Consider the following 21,272-nt stretch of genomic DNA (forward strand, 5'->3'; position numbering starts at 1 on the left):
AACAAAATCAATAAATGCTCAAAATTATCTATTCTTTTTAACCGATTCAATTGATTAAGTGTATTAAAATAGAACTGTTATTTTGTTATAGAATATTAGTATACTCCTATCATAGAGTATTTTCAAGGCCGATAGAGACAATAAATTTATAAACGCCTTTTCTGGACGCCTATATTGCGTTTTATAACATTTCATTTATCATAACACAATTTCAAATAAAATTTGAGTTTTATCTTACATTCAAAAGAAAATAACCAACCATTCGACTAGAAAACTGCGGTAGTAAAAAAAATAAGTTAAATTCAGCAAAGTCCACTTCTTTTATGCGAATGTGAAACAAATGGACTTATTAAGTATAACATATACTTGAGCATAAGGTAATAAATTTAAACGTATAGAACAAATTAAAGAAAAGTATGTAATCCATGAAAACAACAAATAGCTCTAAAACTGAATTAACAGCCTCTTTATAACAGCATTAAGTATTCAGCCGACTAAGACCCAGGTTTCGATGAAATCTGTTTTCAATTGAGTCATGTTCCTCTAATCCCTTGACAAAGGCTGGACGTCAAGCTCACAATGGCCAAGTTTCCAATTCACCGCTTCCTAAGTGTTGAATGAAGCGGCTACGCTCAAAGCAAAAAAAAGATGACGCGCTAGCCATTATTTGTCTAGTAGACATCTTTAGCTTTCAATTGAGCAGGTCGCAAAATCTTGAGCTAAGTAACACAGTAGTTTAAAGAATAGATTTATTTTTCAATTTTGTAACTTTTTCAATTTTGTAACCAAATAGCCTATTATTTGTCTTATGTACTGTAGGTTTTTGAATTAAGTTGATTTCAGTTAGACTAGTTTTTGAAATAACTAGACTAACTGAAATCAATAATGTAAATGTTTCTAAGAACCCAACTAAGAGTCACAAGAAAAATAATTCGACAACCAAATTTCTAAAATTATTTAACAATATATTTTGTAATATAAATATTTTTTTAAAAGAAGAGTGATCAAATTAACTTACTGTTGGCGCTTCCACTCAGCATTTCCTCGGTCGTCTGGCTCTCCTGGTCTCCCGGTACAGGACTAAGTCTTTCCTCTTGACTTGCGACCAAGCTTGCCTGACTGGTTACTAGGCTTGATGTGCTTTGGCCCGCAGTGGAGGATTGCAAGCTTATGGTGCTACCCTGGATAATTATATTTTAAATTGAAAAATCAAATATGCGCCAAACCGGTTTTTTTTATTCTAAAATGTTTTATGTAACCCTTTTAAATATGTAAGTAGTCTTACTTTATCATACCGATTTCCATGCAAACGAGGCAGCACGCATTGTCATTATTTCAGCACAAAAAAACTCAGAATTGCGATTAATTTATTATCAAGTAATTGTTGCCGGCTTCGCCCGCTTCGACCTCGGGTCATTAACTATTTTAAATTCCAAATTTCATAAAAATGGCTCAGCGGTCGTCAAAGCCTGCCAGTAAGAGAGACCGATATTCGTATTTATAATTTTGGTGTGGAAGTATTGATTTACAAAAAGAAACGTCACGGTTTGGTCCGCAGCAACATCTGATAATTTGGCATAGATCATTAAAGTATTTTCAAACTACTAATACAAAACTATACCTATGTATGTTACATAAAGAATTTGGTAATATTTAAGAAAATCAATTTTTATATCTACCAGCGATCCGTCCTGGATTCATTTAGGAAAAACCACAATACGTTTTTACTTTCAAACTCAAATACTCAAATATTCTTTATTTTTCTCTACAATCCTGGTTGTATGATAGACAGACATTTATACATATTGTACGTACATGGTATATGTACTTTCCATAGGAATGACTATTGGGGAAAACTACAAATCCGGCCGGAAGTTTTGAGCTTACTACGTTCATACAGACAGATAGACGCGTAAGGTGAGTTTATTTTTATAATAATATTTAAGCATGTGACGTTTGCAAAAGTACGAGTATCTCACCTGATTAATGCATTCCGTGATATTATCATTGTCTAGAATAGTTTTCTCATTCAGTGACTGCAACGATTGTGACATCGAGCCTCTGCGCACCAGTTCCGATTTACTCCTACTGACCGAATGTTTCTTAAATATTTCTGTTGTATTTTTAAAAAAACTATCCATTTTCTTTCTGAAAAATGACGATTTCCTCTCTAAAGGAGATTTGCCTATAGAATGTAGGTCTATCTCTGACTGCGATAAACTTTGCCGTCTCGACCACATCGCCTGGTCTAAAGACAGTTTTCTATCTCGAGATATTATTCGTGGAGGGTCATCTATTAAAGTAGTTTTAATTTCGGGTATCGATGAAATTGATGCAGATTTCTCATTGTCCCCATTGGTCGAGGGCATATTTTCTTCCTGTATAATACCACTGGCGGTAGTCATTACAGCACAATCCATCAAAACACTATTGTTGTTATCAGTTGTTACGTTTTTGTTTTTACTCACGCAGTCATCATTTTTCACTTCCACAATGTCACTGTTCTCAGCCAAAACAGAGTTCGTCGCACTAGCAGAGTCCGATTGGTGCGGCTCACCAGACGAATCATCAAATTCGTCATTGTCATTAAAATCCTTGTTTTGCATAACTTTACTACCGCGTGGCGCCTTAACACGCATACTGCTATTCATTTTCACAGTTCTCAAAATCTCCTTGATTTTAAGGTTCTCTCTTATAGTCTTTACGTCCGTTATAAATAAAGGTGGTTTTTCTTTGTCCGTATATTTTGGCTTATCTTTTTTCACCTTCTGCCGAAACCGATCCATGTTTACAGTAGTTACTTAACTTGTGTACACGTCTAAATTCACTTTTCACACATCACGTCATAATTCACTTTAACTAATAAACTTCACTATACTAGGCTCGGCAACATATCGCAAAGAACGTTATCAATGGCTAATTTCACACTTGTACAAATACGCCATCATAGTGAAGCTAGTAAGTGTTATGATTGCGTATTATAGGAAAAATAAGCAAATCTGCATCAACCGCGTTAAAGAAACACATGAAGGTATATATGACGTACAGCTGAATAAACGAATATTTGTAACATATGGTACCAGCGCAAGTACTTGTCACGAGAACAATACGAGCCGGCGACGTCACAGCGCAAACAGTCGGAGGCCACAGGCGCTGGCCTGATAGCCAGCAAGCGTGTACCTGGCCTCCTCCGACGATATCGCGCCCATATCTCGACACCTGAGATAATCTCTGATAAATAACTCCTTTGCGTTACTTCTATTTTATTGAAATTCAAGGTGTTGTTTGCAATTATTTTCATAGCATATCTACTATCAGAATAACATTAAACATTTTTTGTAGATGTATCCTGTCCACAAGATAAGTGAAATAGATAAAAATTAAATGAAGGACATAACTAGTTATAAAATAAAATGGAATTACAAAATCCAATACTTGACTTCTTGTACTTCTTGTACTTCCGCGAAGTATAAACCTGTGTCAAAGTTATCCGTAATAAAACCGCCCACTCGGACGTAACACAAAGCTCTAAATAAACAATACATCAAAGCAAATAAATTAAATTGAATTCTACCGTAATTCAGTATTCAATAACCAGACAGAAATACTAAATAAAATATCTACCTGCGTAATTACATATTCCTGAGTTTCGAAATGCTAGTAAATGTTAAATGTCTCTAAATATTTTTCTTTTCATATCCCAAATTGGGGCTAAGGAAGCACTTTGTGCCAATGTCCAAAATAAAATAATGGCATTTAAATTTTACCTAATTATATTTTTACAGTATGTGTGCAAAAAATCATGACTTGTCAATCATTAAAGAACGTCATGGGTAGTGGAAGTCGTTTAAAAACCCAAATACTTTTGCAATCTACGTGCAAAAACACAACTTTAAATACTTATTTAAAAAACTGTGATAAGACTTAAGGTAGATTCAGCAAGATCCGAGCTCTCATCACCTTCTGCCGGTTAATATGAGCTTGGGTAGTTGGAGATAAAGTACAGTTGTTCGGGATGCGACATAATGACTGAAAGTTTGCTAATATATGGCTGCGAGGGAAATTATTACTTCAGCAAGTAATTAAGAGGCGGACTGTATTGAGGAATCTATTGCTCAACGGTTTGTATGAGGATATGTACGAGTACGACTAAACCGAAGTAGGATTGCCACATTTCTGATATGGAACTGTAAAACTATATTTGTTCGGCCTGTCTGCGTAGTGCGACTTTGTTATTTTTATTTCACCATCGAGTCGCTTCGCAGTGAGACACAGCTAACCAATCACAGTGCGCCATTGTGACGCAACGACAATCATACCGCAATGTGATTAGTTCGCTGCGTCTTAATTCCTATCGATTCGATAGTTAGAAGTGAAATGCAAACCAAAGTGCGGGTTTCCATTTCACTTCTCACTATCGAAACGCTCTCTGTTATTAACAATATAGTTGCACTCAAAAGGAGTTTCAAGACGAGAATGAATGATTCAAATGTAACGCAATTCAATTTAGGAACCTAAATTGAATCGCATTAGTATTAAAAAATAACTAGATGGTAAGAACTTGCTTGATGCAAATTAATTTAGGTCCTGACTGGATTTTTGCATTAAGAGATCTTGTGCGTATTACAGTACCTATTGTGTGAACTTTTAGAGAAACAACAATGGACTTAGAAAGACTACGTATTATTCGTCCTTAACCTTGTTATTCATAATCAATTTAAAACATACCCTAAGCAATTTTTTTACTATCGCATTCTAAAGATAATATTTGAAATTGACAGAAAGAATCAACACGGAACACGTATTTTAGCTTTAAGCTTAGGTACGTAGCTTAAATATTGTTTTTTATAACAGGATAAAGATCTAAGTGATCATTGGTTTTATTGGTGCCTAAAATATCGATAAATGTACAGGTATTTAATGAAGCTAAAAATACGCCGTAAACAAAACATACGTAATTCATTCAAAGTCGATGTGAAATGAGTTCAAATAGAATTTCTATTTTTCATCTGCCGTGAATACAAAATCCGAATCTGCGTAGTAAAACAAGGAAAAATATTACACAGTATAATTTAAATTGTTAAAATGCACAATAATATCTGCAACATGTGTCTACGGAATACACAATTATCACCTCCTCATCTCATCACTTCTTGCCGCCGTCCGCTGGGACATCAAACTCGCTTACTTGAGCATCGACCAACTGCTTGCTTCTCAGCTTCACTATGGCGTGACTCGGCACGTTAGGATCTTCCATTTCAAACTCGATCAGTCCTGAAGAAAAATAAAATCGTTATCATCCTAAATGTAAATAGGAATTACAAATCGCGTAGATTACAGTTTTATCAGTTCAGTTCAGACACGTGGCAGTTTTGCAGCACAATTAAAATCAAGGAAGAGAGTAATCATTTCGTTCATATTTTTTATGATACTCTAAGTAGAAATGCCGTTTACCGCTTTCCGTTTTTGTAATATATTAATTTAATTATTTTTAATTTAATTTTAAATAATTAAATAATAATACTCTACATAAGATTTGTGTCGAAAACAAGATATGATTATCTCGTATAAGATAATCTTCGGAACTATAATATTTATTCGATTTCCAAAATGCTTTAACCTGTAGGAAGCTAAATTTCTGAGTGCTATGGAGTACTTTATACCCTGGAATTTCTACGAGAGCAAAGCCCTGCGACGCAGTAATTTTAGGTAGCTTGTAGCAGGTTTAAAATATATCAATACACATCAATCAATCAATACATATAATAAAACAGTATAAAAATAAATATGTACATTAAATATATTTTACATCTCTCATATTCGGTAAGTAGGTCCTTATTGCCCCCAAATGGGACTTGTAAGTGACCAATTAGCGCTCTAAGGTAAAAATGTAGCTAGAAAAGCCCACTTCACTCTTTCAAAAAGTTCGCGTACATCTAACCACCACCGGCAAGGCAAAACACATCATGCATTCAGCCCAATGACCAAAGAGGTGGCTTCGCTGTTCAGCCTTGTCCTCGTATAAATAGAATAGTTATCAATTTTAAATAGGGATTGAACAGCGAAGCTCAATTTCGTTCTTGAAAAAAAAAAGTTATTACTTGGTCCTTTTTAATATAAAACTTTTACTTGAAATATTGTTTTGGGATTTTTTTATCATTTTATTTGCATTGCACCATATCTGTTTTACTGTGTCTATGTGTCTGCGTGTCTGCGTGTCTGCGTATCTAATTGAACTAAAGATGTAAAAAATTCGAATTCGAATCATAGTAATAAATACAATTTTACCAGTCTTAGAATACGCGATAAAAGAATAACTGAAATTGTACTTCGATTCCTTTTGAGAACTGAAATACATGCATGCGAAGCCGCAGGCAACAGCTAGTCATAGATAAAATATTATAGACAATAGTCTATTTAATATTTATTACCTAGCAGAATTACTTAGACGATAAAATTTAACACACAAATAAGCATAAAATTTTAATCATTACTAATTGTACTTGACTCATTTAGGAGGAAATTAGTCTAGTGATTTATTGCTATGGTAATCCGAAGATTTCCATAGCAATAAATTTTAATTATGTACATAGTTATTCACAAAGTATTTTTGAAAGCAGGTACTCAATTTACTTTTTCGACAAAATTACAGGTTTCTCTGCCCTCTTACTTACTTTGTGCTTGGTAAATATGGAAATTTTATTAAATATTGCCGAACCTAACATTTATTTTAATGAGCATTGATCTGATTACTGACAATAATACCTCGAATATTGCACGGATTTCGACACATTACTAGAGTCGGTAATATAAGCTAAATTTAATAAAAAGAAATTATTGGTTTATAATTCCAAAATCACAGAAACCTTACCAATTTCAGTGAGTCAGTTTTCTAAACAACTTTTGAGGGCAATAAAGAAGTTGCCACGAGAGCAACTTAATAAACTTTGCCAAGGTATAATAATGTTTAGCGCTAACTTTAAGCCAATTGTAATAATATTTAAGTAACTTCAGTAGGAAGCTTCAACATACTTTTACTGTAATAATTATTTATTGATAAGTTCTGTTAGATCTTGTACACACGCATACTACACATATCACTTACTCGCTATCAACCAAATTGTAGTTTAACATTGGTAGCATTCATTTAACTGATTTAATTAATTTATATAAATTACCCAATGATATGTGTCCAAATAGCATTCGATGCGTATCAGGACACTTGCGCGAAATAATTTGCGCTAAAGACATTTGCCTGTATCTAATCTAGCCTAATCTTTTTGTGTTCTCAACTGGTAATTATGACACACGACACTGACCTATTTTCTTACTACCTTTCGCGCATGTTTCTTGCGCGCAAATGACTTTCGCGCATGTTTCTTGCGCGCAAATGACTTTCGCGCATGTATCTTTGCGCGTAAGTGTCTTTCGCGCATATATCTTTGCGCGCAAGTATGTTCGCGCAAATCTTTTTGCGTGCCAGTATCTTTGCGCGCAAGTGTGTTTTCGCGCAAAAGGATTCGCACGAAAGTACCAGATTCATATTAATTATATACCTACCATGAAGATGTGAAATTTTTATCTCTACATTATTTTGAGTGTTCACAATATAAGCGATTATTAAGTATTGAAGTTTCCCACCTGAAACACTACTTATATCACAAATTCTTCTTTGACATTTTAAATAGAATATCAGGCAACCATCATTGTGTTAGATCATCTCTAAGACCTCAAGTAAGCTTTATCTTCAAAACTAGTTTAGCTTTGAGACATTTACTTTGATCATCGAATGGAATCTGCACACACTAACAGCTTAATGAGCTGCTAGTGTGTTATAAAATAAAAATATATAAATATAACCTCAAAAAAATGTGCTTTCAAATTGAAATTGTGCAAAATAAAAATTAAATTCCATGTATTACACTAAATACACAATAATGCGTAATTATGCACAATTAGGGTACCATTAACACTTTTAAATTGAAATTGCAAGTTCATGAAACAAAATTTTTACAAACTATCAATGGTGGAAATTTCCCAACTAAACAGTTAAAATATAATAAAAATGAATCAAAAATAATAGTTGGGCGCCATTTTGACAATGGGAAACCTCAATACTTAATAAATTTTCCCTTGGGGAACCAAGGGAAAAAACCGACAAAAGAAAATAATAAATATCTCAGCACTAGTGTTCAAGTATTGAGAAAAATAATAAAACTAAATAAATTACCTGCTGATTCGTTGGAGAAACTACTAATAGGAAACAAATTAAACTGAGGTATCCAAAATATATATAATATATATCACACCGTTACAAGTGTGAATTTATTACATACCTTAGGTAGGTATGTAATAAATTAACTTTCACGAGAAGTTCGTTATATATATTATGTTACGGCTAAACCTCGAAGTACGTCAACATCTAGGTTTAGCGGGCTAGACCTGGGTATAATCGGTCGCATTTGGTTACACATGTAACGTAACGTGTACGAAATGTAACGTAATTATCTTGGGCTAGAACTAGGTTTAACCGTTAGCATTCCGGCTAGACCCAGGTACAGGCCTGTCGCATGTGGCACTTGGGTGTAGCCTACAGATCTTATGCTAGACCTAGGTTTACCTGTTAGCATCCAGATTAGAACTAGGTACACCCGGTCTCTGTTACTTTGTTATATACTTACTCGTAGATGTAGCCTGTTTATCTTCAGCTTGGGGTTTCAATTTTATCATTCCGACTAGAGCAAAGTATATAATCTTTTGAGACCGGCTACACTTAGGTCTAGCCGCACTTCGGGGTTTAGCCGTAACATATAATATAATTAGTTAATTAGTAAATGAATATGGTTCGCCATAATTAGCCCAAAAAGAAGGGGGAGAATAGGGGTTGGAATATTATGATGTTAATAATATGAAGTAACTTCCAAAGTGTACCTAATACCGCACAGTAGTTAGACAAATAAAATATTTAAATAAACATACCAGCCGGTGGTGTAAATAGTAAGATACAATTTTAAAACCCATATCATGTAGATATTGCTCTAATGGGTAATTCTTTTAATGATTACCTTAATCGATATCATCATAATCCATTTAAACGTCCCCACTACTGGGGCACACGCCTACTTATTGGATGAATAAGCAGTATGGGGCATAACCCATTGAGGATTGACAGATTTGAACTACTGTAATACAACCGGGCCTACAGGATTGCCAGCATTTTATTTCGTCAGGAAAGCACCTCGGAAATTCCAATATGGAAATACCTTTTACATATTCAGACAACCAACCTTATGATTCAATGTTTTGCACACGACATGAAGGCTATATAGCCTTCCATCAAACATATGCCATAGAAATTTTATTCATGTATTAGATTAGACAAAAGTATATAATATATATTACGCAGGAAATAAAACATGTTACGGACGTTCCTGTAATGAAGCAATAAATGTGTTTGAACAGTGCAATTCCTACCAGTAATGACATGAACTTATTGAATCTTGCCTCAGACATTTTACAGTGTCCTACACGATATCATAACGTTGTTGATCAGGACGATACACATGCATGTAAAAACTTTGAGTAGCTGACATGTCGGACGCTGGTATGTGCAATGCTCAATGACTCATATAATATGCCAGCCACTTACATATTTATCTAAATAGACAGTGACGCGTGCATGTAGCTGGTATGCTCGTGACTTTTGTTTAGAATTTATTTATTAGATGAAAAGAAAAAAGATATGAAAACGATTTTTATGCGCTACAGAAGCCGCGACAATTTGTCGGATCGTAAGTCGTGTCGCATGTAAACGATGTAAATGCTTACACGTGCCGGGCATTATTCCGTCTCAACGCATGCAATGTGCACTCCGGTGCATGATTCGCTGAGGTTCCAATGTGAATTGCCTAGGCGAAGGATTTATTGGCAGTATTGCATAATTTAGTACCAAACTATGAACTTTGTCTAGTCGAAGATCTAGATGTATAAAATACCTTGTTACCAATTACAATTAAGTATCGTGAAGGGCGAAGCAGGTTATTACAATTAACAGAGTTTCTTTTTGCGTTTTCTCTCAGCATAAATCGTTATGAAATGCTAGTAGTTTGTAGTTTTGTTAAAATATTTTTCAGCTTTACTTGATAAGAGGCTTTCGGGTTTTACAACTATTGGCTCTGTCAACCCCGTAAAGGATAAAGCGTGTTACTGTTTATGTAGATGTGTTGATAGTTGAACCAAAAGTACCTTAAACTTAAACTTGTAAAAAAGTGTAGAAAATAAATTAAAACAAAGTAAAAATTAATTGGGACATTTGACAGTTAGCTCTAGCACTATAAATATTCTGGTGATACGGAACATACAACTTCGGAATTGAATATACAAATATCTCAAATTCCTGTTATTTGTTCGGTTTTACAGCAATTCGTTTACTTTACTAACTATTGTAGTAATAGCGATAAATCTAATTTTTATAAAGTTTTCATTGTTCTGTCCCATAGTCTACCCAATATATGACGAGCATAATTATTGCCAAGTCAATTAGATCATTAATTAGCACATTGCTCCCATTTACAACATTATATTCAATAAGATTTGATTTGAATCACCCACGTAAATTCTTCCATCACCCACGTAACACGAAGTTGAATGCATCTAGATTATAGGTATTTGCAACATAATAAAAGTTTTTCACATTATTACATGCGCTTCACGTCGCTGTCTCGAGTTCTAAAAGCCGGGAATATATTTAACAAAAGCTTGAATGCACGTCTCATTCGAGCTAAGACAGGTGTCAAGTTCCACCCAAGTCATTATCCAAATTTTAGCTGCGCTGTGTAGTACAGCACTACGCGGCGTGACCTTTTGGGCATCTAAGTTTCGTAACCCTTGATTAAAACGAATCTTGTAACGCAACTGGGTAAACATCTAAAGACGTAAATATTATTATAGCATACTATTTTATTTTATATTATTACCGGAGTACTATGTAGTTAACGTACTTGTAATATAAATGTACCTACGCCTTCTTTGTCACTTCTTGGCGTTACATGTCGATGCCATTCTAAAGATGCATTCTAATTTTCCCTGAAAACTATTCTGCAATTTTATATTTCTTTTTCACTAAGCGTCGGAAGGCGCCAGTAGACTTAGTTTTAAATAGTTGAATAAAGAATTTTAAAAATTCGAATTTGAATTAGTCCCTCTTCGCTTCTCGTCACGTTGTCTTATGTGTATAGCACACTGAATTTTCATAATAATAAATGTATAATTTGACAAAAAAAAATGTGGATACTAATCAGTGAAGATTTTGTAGTAAATATGAATGAATTGAATAAAATTAAACATATTTTAAGAACCATGTTTAAACATACCCGTTTAAGTTTTGTTCTTCCTACTAATATAATAAATGAAAGTATGTTGAACATGTTTGTTTCTCAATCCCATGTAATATCGATGAAACTTGGTAGGTGCGCACACCGAACAAAGAAACAGGCATGTGGCCCACGGAGAGTATAAGTGGTCGCCACAGACTATCACCGCCTGTAACACCAGCTTAGGGTCGTTTACCACAGTGTCCAGTATCTACACTAGCTGTCTCGGGTTTTTGTACGATTTTCATCAATATATAGTTTTGTTACTAGATAAATTTTAGGTGTTTAATTTATTATACCAGTCGTTCGCCGCAAACATATATCTCGCGAACACAATATTTTTTTTACAAAATTGTGAATATTTCAAAAACGGCTTAGCCGATTTTGTTGCCCCACGAAACGAATAGCAAAACACACTATATCTCTAAATAGCAAACCTCCTTCAGCGACGACATCTTCCTTGTAGTTGTCCATCATGAAACGGGCGAGGATGTTGTGGTAGAACACCTTGGCGTTCTCCCTGACCTCGGCCGTCACCTCCATTTTGGCGATCGCCTGAATCAGCACGTTCAGCTTCTGCCGCGCATTCAAAATCAACTTGTCGACTGCAAATTTTTTTTTTGTATAATTAACGAGTAAAGACCCGTGTTCGGATTTCTGTCATCACTATTGCTGAACGGTTGTGGGAATGTAACTTGCGTGTAAGCGCAGCGTAGCCATGGTGGTGCAGGGTGGGGCGCAATTTTAGAAATGTCATCACTAAAGGATTTTTATAAGGGATGCAGAAATTTACTTTAACTGTAACAAATTATTTTATTTACCACAACAAATTATATTTGCTGTCTTCGGAATGTGTGTAACATTCACAATCATTCTAAAAACATTTTTTAGTTTCTTCACTCTCTAATATTTACTTTCACATTCAAATCGATTTTTGAAGAAAATATGTATTAGGTCTTTAGGCCTAAATTCCCTTAATAAAGGTTTGAGGATAAATATACATACAACTACAATAATACAAACTAAAACAACTAAGTGTTTTAGTTTTTGTATAATAATTGCGATTTAAAAAATAACCTACAAAATTTCAACTAAGCTAAGTATATTTCAATGTAATACCTGGTTTCTAAATAAAGTGGCTGTGATATGAGGATGTACAAACAGACAGATCAGATTATGACAAATCTGTAAAGATTATGAAAATCTTGCTTCTGTAAGGGATAAGTCAAAAATTCGTCTCAAGTTTATTCACCCAATGTCGCGGAGAAGGATCTTTTGACCCGCACAACACAAATTACTCAGTAAATCACCTCGTGAAGCTAATATATCACCCGCTCTGAATCACTTCCTAAAATCATACCTCTTGTACACATATTTCTTACCACAGAACAAAATTAAACTGCCAATAGGGCGATATTAATAATGTAAGCCAGACGACGTCTGATGGACAATAATAACATGTTATTATAGCTAAATAATATGTTATTATTGCTCATCAGACGTCATCAATTTTTATATAATATGTAAAAGTTGACGATAGTTTAGTCATTTAATAGGAGGGTGTAAACCTGTATACCACAGTATTGTCCGCGTCCTAAAACCTGTCGTCATTGAAAAGATCCTGTTTTGGGAGTCAGTCTTTGTTAGCGGATTAAGTTTATGATAAGTGACAAATGAATGGTAGATTGAGGTTATGTTGGTGTGTGTGTGTGTTGTAATTTACATTTTCTGTGCTGGAAATCTCATGTATTTTATAGAAACGATTAATGAATTAAAAAAGACATTTCAAATACTCCGTATGTAAAGACCTTGTTCCTCGTTTCGGTTTTTGGAGTGAAGTGTGAAGTGAATCTATTAAGACTTACGATCGCACAGGTAGGTGTATTATGAGAGCGTTCCGATTTTTAAATTGTATTTCTACTTAGCTATTTTTAATTATATTAGGTAAACGCTCCATTGAACAAACAATCCCCTGAGAATGAACTTGTCATACTTATTTAGATTGCAATACTTACAGTCAGCTTCCAGTTCTGGCACTGGCTGAATCTGGTCCTCCAGTGCGTACTGGATGGCGGGAGGAACATTCTTGAATGGGCGCGGCTGCGTTGCCACTCCTAAAAAATATATATTTTTAAAAGAATAATTAATATTACGTACAGAGCTTATTGTAGATGACAACACTAACATTTTTGGTATAACACCACCTGTTGCTGGGGCGCACGAGTCAATGTCAAAATTTGCTATGTACACCAAATGTGCCATTTAATTTATCTTGACTTAATTTTCCTTTTTTCAATAAAAATGTAGTACTTATTCAAGTGACGTTAACAATAAAAGCAATATTTTGCCAAGCAATGCCTTGCTGCCTGCCTGCAATGCATTGCTATATTCTTGGTAGGTATAACATAATACCGCCTAATTGGTCTCTTTGAACCAAACGAGTGGGAAAAGTATCTCTACAATTCAAATAAAATTAATCTAAGTATATGATATCAACATTTATTAATTAAGCAAGACGACTTCGCGAGTCCTTACAATTTGTGTTCATATATATTTAACAAAGAAGGCTCATTTTCTTCGGGTACAGTGAAGACTTATAAATAAATTTATCCGGGAAGAAAGCACTGTCACGCTGCAAAATTGATTCATTCAAGATGATTAATTTCTTTAGAGCTGAATATTAATTAGTAATACTCACGTAATTAGTTAATTATGGTATTTTTAATTGGCTACTTTTATTAAACTCACGGTATTTATATTCATACTAGCTGTAGTATGGATATACTACTTATATTTTTATCATGTCATAATTTGTTATACGTACCTAAATAAAAATATTTATTATTAATTGATTTATCTGCTCAATCAATTTGAGTTCTTAAGAAGTCTTAATTCAACAGTAAAAGCAAATTTTGTCCGTGAGGAAAATTTTTCAAAAGTTTTATTTTTTCAAGCCGGTCTGATAAGTTATATGTTAAAATTTCTTCGAATCTATTCAGTGTTTTGAATCAATAAATAGCGCACTGTAATATTATTATGGACTTATTTTCTCGGCACAAGACAATAGTTATTGATCTTCTGAAAGAAAATTGTCATTGATATAATCTGATGTCCCCTTTTCAGTATTCGTTTCAATTCGGCTTCTTTAGTACGTAGTATTTTCGAGCTTTTACTACACATCTTACCGACGCTTGATAAGAGTTCGTTGATCTGCTGCAGGGAGGTCTTCATCTCGATTATCAGGCGTCCCTTTTCGTCCAGCATCCGTTTCAGTTCAGCTTCTTCCTTGGCCTCTGCGGCGTGTTCTGCACGCAGCTGTTTTTTATCTCTCACATATCTGTAAACAAATACATTTATTAGTAGTCCATGAATTTTATTTTCAGTAAATTCCTTCCTTAAGGTAGTTAACCTCTCCACATTCACGTGGATATATTTTTTATTATGTTTTAATATTTGTTAGCGTCTTACATCTGGGGGCACGGCAGTGCCCCCGCAAGTCGAGCAAAAAAAAGCGGCACAGCCGTACCATCCTTTTCGACAAGCTAAAAGATTTTAAATATTACGTAATAACTTAAGACAGAAGATCCCATAAGTAGGGACTAAATAAATGAATCGACTTATTACATGGATCTCACAACTTTTTACGGTAGAGAAACTGAGCTGCGAGTTTGGGTTATTTTTACAGCATTTTTGATGGCTGTATCGTAGGGTACATTTTGATTGGTGGCAAATGAAATTCTGGTAGTTTTTGTTGTTAAATTGTTTTTATTTAAACAATCTTAAATTACAAAATTTTACCTTGCTTCACGACATAGCTTATACGAGAGTGACAAAATGTGACGTGCAAAAAGGCGGTATTTTCCTTAATGTCATATAAGAAACGTCAAAATAGACCTTGACAGTTTATAAAAAAAAAAGTAAAAGCCTAAGGCTGAGCTGCAACAATGTCATACGTGTATACATATCTAATATCAAGATTTAGGCACTTGATTCATCTTCCTATGAGTTCCATGAAGTTTAATATATTACTGGTGATATTACGAGTAATTGATGGATCTGGACTCGGGAGGACTCATCCATCTGAATATAATTTTGGACAAATGAGTTTATTGAGACACTATGCATTTACACTATTTCCCTAGAGCCGGAAGGAAAATGCATATCTGTGTCTGTAGTACGACATCGCATGACGTTTTGTACTTTTTCTTCTATATAGATATAGTGAAATCAAATTAACCTTGATGTTTATTTGAAAAAAAATCTAGTTATTATCCACAACTCCCGTCTTCGTCGTTTAACCTCGTGTGATTAACTATATCTATTCGGAATTTCATCAATATCGGCCCAGCGGTTTAGCCATGAAAGCATGATAGAACCTAGTAGGTACGTTTAATAATCGAGAACCAAATCATTCCACCCAATATTTATTCGATCTTGACGTCATTAGCTTACCTAAGTAAAATTACATTTCCAAAACGCCTACACTAAAGCTTCACAATTCAGTCGTGCCTTCATATAAGACGTCTAATGTTAAAATCCACACGACATGTTGATGAATTTACATTAAAATATTTAAGTAAATATATTGTAATTAATACATTTTAGATCACTCGTACGTATAGACTCCCACACTTTCGCATTTACAATGACAGGTACCTATAGTTACTTATCTATTCACTGTTCTGTCTTGTTCTATGATGGATGCTTTACGCCGAACTATTGAATTTCGACAACATGCAATGTCAGAGCTATAACTCTCAGGCGCCCTCGGTCCAAGTCATAAAAAATGAGCTATTCAGACTTCGCAAAATTTAATTGCTCGTAAAAATAGCAACTGTTTCGTGTTTCATAAAGAATTAAAAGTTTAATCACTTCGGTACAAGGTATATATTTTTAGTCACTGTTTACGGGTTCTGGTTTCGAAACATATTATTACATATATAGGTACATACATGCATGCACGATTTTATCCAATTTTAAATGAAAATAAGTTATATTACTTAATTAGTTTATATTAATAAGTTGCCGTGTTAAACTAAGACATAAAATGTAAATGATTAAAAGACGACATTAGATACTAGCTGTATCAAAAATTGAGCGAAAACTTCGTCTAAATGATTTTGTAGCACGATGTATGCTATCGTCCTTCGTCGACTTTAAAATAATTTCAAGCAATCGGTAGCACCAATTAAGTACTAGAGGGCCATAACTAGGCTTACCACTCGACCAAAACAAAAGCGATCGGACTGACCAACTTTTGGTAAAGCGCTTTTGTCATATCTGTTATAGTGTAGAGGGTCTGTTGGAGTTCATCATCAGGTATTCCATATCGATTTTTATACGTCATCAGAAAATGCTCATCAGGGCGAACAATTCTTGTTAAGGTGACTTTTCTATATTTCCTACTGTTTAGCTAGTCTAGGGTCTGCTAGAGCTGTTCCAGTTTCCAAAATAAATTATACCCTATATGTTGACTAGGCTTTATAGCTATACAACAAAAAAGTTTGATTCAAATCCGTCCAGTAGATCCACACACACTATTTTTACTGTTTTATTATATATTTATTATTGATAATCTATTGTTCACTAACGACGATGTTGAATGACAAATCTGATACCAGCCTACCAGTGATTTTTTACTAGATTGTCGAGAATCATAAAAACTATAAGTATTTATGACATCCCTGTGCCAGGTTTTTCAATGAATTTTTATTTGGTGTCATACTAACAATTTTCAATTTTAGGTGTGTAATAAGTGCACATGCATTTGAATAGAAAATAATGTCGAGCCAATTTTTTGGAACATATGGAAGATCACGTCACGATGATATATATAGGTGATCAACGCTTCCTTCACGATATCACTTTTATCGCATGGTACGAGATAGAAAATCTTATGAGATCTTATGAGATGCAGAGCCAGATCTGGGCTAGAAGCTCGTGGTTTTTCTCGCACAAAGCCTATAAATTATACCTAGAGCCCTAGACGCATGTACTTCCGTGTATCTGTGATATAGGTTTCCATGTAGTTGTATGTTACCAACGCCAATGTTTGATGAATTCCATCTGCGTGGCTTACATAAGTTATAGAAAGAGCTAGTGAACACTTTATATTACATATTACAGAAAATTTCATATACCTAGGTTACATTTCAAACTGGTAACTGAGTGGCAAGCCCTGTTGTATGCAAAATAACTACCTTAACAAAATAGTCGTATTCATGTTTTAAAGTTACAATGTATAATTTTGTTACTATTCTGTGGTTACTCGGCTTGAAAGTTTTCACTACTACCATAATAAATAGAAGATACTGCAGTTTCTCTTTTTCATCTGAGCAATTTCTCGGTTACGTTCGTAGCCGGACCCTGGGATCACTTTTGTACATTTTCAGTTTTTCGCCTCCACCTCGCTCGATCTTTGACGTCTTACTTGTCAGTATCATGTTATTAATTTGTTGAACTAGTTCAAAGTTAAATAAATTTGATGTCGAATTTTCGATGGCTCTTGGTCTAATGCATTTCGCATTGCAAACCATTCACGTCCGCATCCCAGGCCCAGTGTGACCCCGCCCTGGAATACAATCGCACATATAGTGCCAAATAATTGGAAAACAATATTGCATGATTTCTGCTCCAGCGGTATAGCTGGCCAATATCTAGCTATTCATTAAAATCACAGCATAAATTTTACTTACTCCTACCATTATATTAAGTAAATATATCTGCTAAAACTTGTCAAAAAGTTACTACAAAAACATTTTTGCGAGTGCCAAATCCCTTTTGTCTTGGAAGAGATGACTAAAATGCCTTAGCTTATCTCTTCAGATTCCAACGATGAATATTAAATTAAATAATAGGCATTCTTTTTGTGACAGGGGGCTTAAAATCATCTATGTGCATACATTTCAGGACCTAAATTTATCTTTAATTTTAATTAATGATAAATTTAGGTCTAGGTTCTAATTGTATTTAACAAAATTGACGAATATGTGTTACATTAGAGCACTTGTGAAAAGAGTATCTATAGACTCTTATCACCATATGGCTTTCTTAAAACACACCCGGCAACATATCGGCCTACTGGTACCCTTGGGCTCCGGTATAGGCATTGGTTTGTTATAAAAAACAGCAATGATAAAAATCCACATCAATCATAATTTGAATCGCTGCTTTCTGGTCACAACACAGCGCTACACGACGGTAAACGCTTCCAAACAATTACAATTTTAGACAAAGAGAGCTTCCGCATTGTTTTCAAATAAATCCGTAACGGTGTAAAGGAAAATGTTTTTAAAATATTTACACAAATTGTTTGTAAACAACATTTGTTTACACAGACGTATTTGTTTTAATGAAATAAAAATAAGCTAATTAGTATTTAGCTATTCAAAGAATTTCATGATGTTTTGTCTGGCAGATCGACATAACAGAAAATAACAAAATCAATGTACCTACACTATTAAGTTTTTTTTTAATATATATATTTGTAAAATATTTATGTAACTAAGGTGTTTCATTCAATTATAATTTTATCTCACTCGTCTGAGCGTTTACACGGTTTCTGCCTGAGCGAAACCCAGCTTTCGCTTTCCTATCTTTTTTATTATTAGCATGATTATTAAAACTAAAAAGATTGCACAAACATAATCGTTTAATGAAAAGCCGATGAAAGTACCTATATTATATTTCACCATCGAATAGCAAACAAAATCTGAATTATTTTCTGTTTTATATGAGAATCATGAATTTATGCTATATTTATTTAATATTTATAATTCCTTTTCAAGCTTTACTTCTATGTAACGAGGTCAACGAAGAAAGAATCACATAATTTCTAAAATAGCAACATATTACTATTTTAAAATGTAAGTTATTAAGATTACAACGTATAAATTTACCAAATTAGTTGCCTTCTCTGGAATATGGATAGGGTTGCCATAATTCCCGTATAATAACGGACTATCTGAAAATCTCTCCGTGTTACGATTTACCACGAGTAGTCTCATATTTATTCCGTATTTTGTCAGTACAATGGCCGATCAAGAAAAACTTCAAAAGCTTGGTTATTTAAATATTCAAGCACTTTGAATGTTTTCATCAATTGTCCATCTCGCGGCTTGACAAAACTTAAACATTCGATGTGGTTGTTGGTATGTGTTTTGGTTAATCTTTTTATAGCCTTATTCCTCGTGGCTGAAGGTTGTCCATTATGTGGAATGTAACATACACAACTACTTCCTGCGCTGAATTAAATACGTGGTCTACCATTGCCTTCTCCATTTCAGACACTAGCTGATCAATCATTAACTAGAATGCAAGTTTCATCATGGCATTCACTTCATCAGATGCAAGTGGGCTATTAAAACTACTAAATATTAAAAAAAAAAACTCCAGCTTTAACTGAAATGCCCCGATGGCAACCCTACATAGTGGCGAAACCTTCCGTTAGTTAGCAGTAAATCATGCTTCATGCCGCCCTATATGTAATGCCGCCGTCACTAGCCGTTATCCTAACTTATAATTGGTGCCCTATTGATCTATTTGTTAAATTGTAACTATCTTGGTAATAATATTACAAACACACTATCATTATATATCGAGAAGTGGTGTGAATGTTGTCAGGTAGCTCGTCAGAATTATTTTGGAATAATATGCATGCAGTTTTCGATTGATTTACAGTGAAGGTGAATGACCATATATATGAATAACGTGGATTAAGTTCGGACTGAATTTTGACAGACAAAGGTTTTTATAGCTAGTTGTGAAATATAGTGAGCTGGCAATGTCTGTTTATATATACTAGGGATACGCCTCGACCACGTAGCCGATAGACCCATTCTACAAGCTACGAACTTTGTAGCACATCAGTGCTACGAGCTACGAACCTTGTAGCAGATGTGCTTCGTGCTACGATCCTTATCAATGGTACAAGCTACGATCCTTGTAACAGATTAGTGCTTGTAACAGCTACGAATTTTGTAGCAATATACAAGCAAACCAATATGAACGTAACAACGACATAATGGATCGAATTTGGTTGTAAGATTGCAGTATAAAACACAACTACACAAACATATAAAAGACTGTAACACAAAGTTACAGTCTTTTGGCTCCACACGGCAGCGTGTGCCGTGTTCAACAATATAGGTACACCTTTAAAATTACATCAAAATCGAACCAACGGTTCGATCGATAACGTTACAAATATACGTACATACGTACATACGTACATACGTACATACGTACATACAAAAAAACAAAAAAAAATATTTTTGCCCCAAGGAGTTGACAATAAATAAAGGAATGGAGAATGAACTTTTTAGCACGAATAAGGCTAGGAATGGATTTACGAATGTTCCTCACAGGCAAACTTTACCGACTGGTCAGCAAGTCACGGAGTGGACTTTTTCATAGCCAGAGGGCAGTGTCCACTGATCAGACAAAACTAAAGTGTTAAAGGGAACTCGTACCGGAACTAGATTACCTTAAAATAGTATTTGTGGTTTCATGATTCTGTTATAATTTCGTTATTGTTTTTTTTATATTATTTCTTCAGTCACTTGATATCCATTACATTCTATTCTAAGTTAGTTTTTGATCCGTATTTTAATCATATATAAACTGAAACAAAATATTCACAGCTAGATTCGAGCTCTATAGAAATTAATACGTGTCCGGAATGTCACATTTTGCAACAATAGGCTCCTCAAGTAACCATTGTCTGCAAGCTTGTGAGCATACTCAACCTATCCTGTCAAACACTGACCTTTAAGGTCTCTACAAATATGATAAAATAAATATAAAGTGATGGTAAAAGAAAAACAAAAAGTAAAAGACGCATTTAGATACTATGACTACGTTTTTTAGATGAATCATATTCGGATAGATAGAATGAAAAGA

General features: G+C 34.3%; 2 protein-coding genes across 3 annotated transcripts in view; both read right to left on the reverse strand.

Annotated features, from left to right (window-relative positions):
- LOC128683065 (uncharacterized protein) overlaps window positions 1–3,165 on the reverse strand; it is a 73,223-nt gene extending 70,058 nt beyond the window's left edge. For both annotated transcript variants that reach the window (XM_053768278.2, XM_053768280.2), the window contains exons 1-2: window positions 1,980–3,165; window positions 1,019–1,181 (exon numbers count right to left, since the gene is read on the reverse strand). In XM_053768278.2, coding sequence (XP_053624253.1) covers window positions 1,019–1,181; window positions 1,980–2,786 — 970 coding nt within the window. In that variant the 5' untranslated portion in view covers window positions 2,787–3,165. The remainder of the gene's footprint in view (window positions 1–1,018; window positions 1,182–1,979) is intronic.
- A 1,894-nt stretch (window positions 3,166–5,059) lies between these two features.
- LOC128683264 (uncharacterized protein) overlaps window positions 5,060–21,272 on the reverse strand; it is a 28,081-nt gene continuing 11,868 nt past the window's right edge. The window contains exons 8-11 of the mRNA XM_053768695.1: window positions 14,558–14,709; window positions 13,388–13,486; window positions 11,810–11,977; window positions 5,060–5,274 (exon numbers count right to left, since the gene is read on the reverse strand). Of these exons, the coding sequence (XP_053624670.1) occupies window positions 5,147–5,274; window positions 11,810–11,977; window positions 13,388–13,486; window positions 14,558–14,709 (547 nt within the window). The 3' untranslated portion in view covers window positions 5,060–5,146. The remainder of the gene's footprint in view (window positions 5,275–11,809; window positions 11,978–13,387; window positions 13,487–14,557; window positions 14,710–21,272) is intronic.

Source organism: Plodia interpunctella, chromosome Z, assembly GCF_027563975.2.
Source record: "Plodia interpunctella isolate USDA-ARS_2022_Savannah chromosome Z, ilPloInte3.2, whole genome shotgun sequence".
In the NCBI taxonomy this organism is placed as follows: Eukaryota; Metazoa; Arthropoda; class Insecta; order Lepidoptera; family Pyralidae; genus Plodia; species Plodia interpunctella.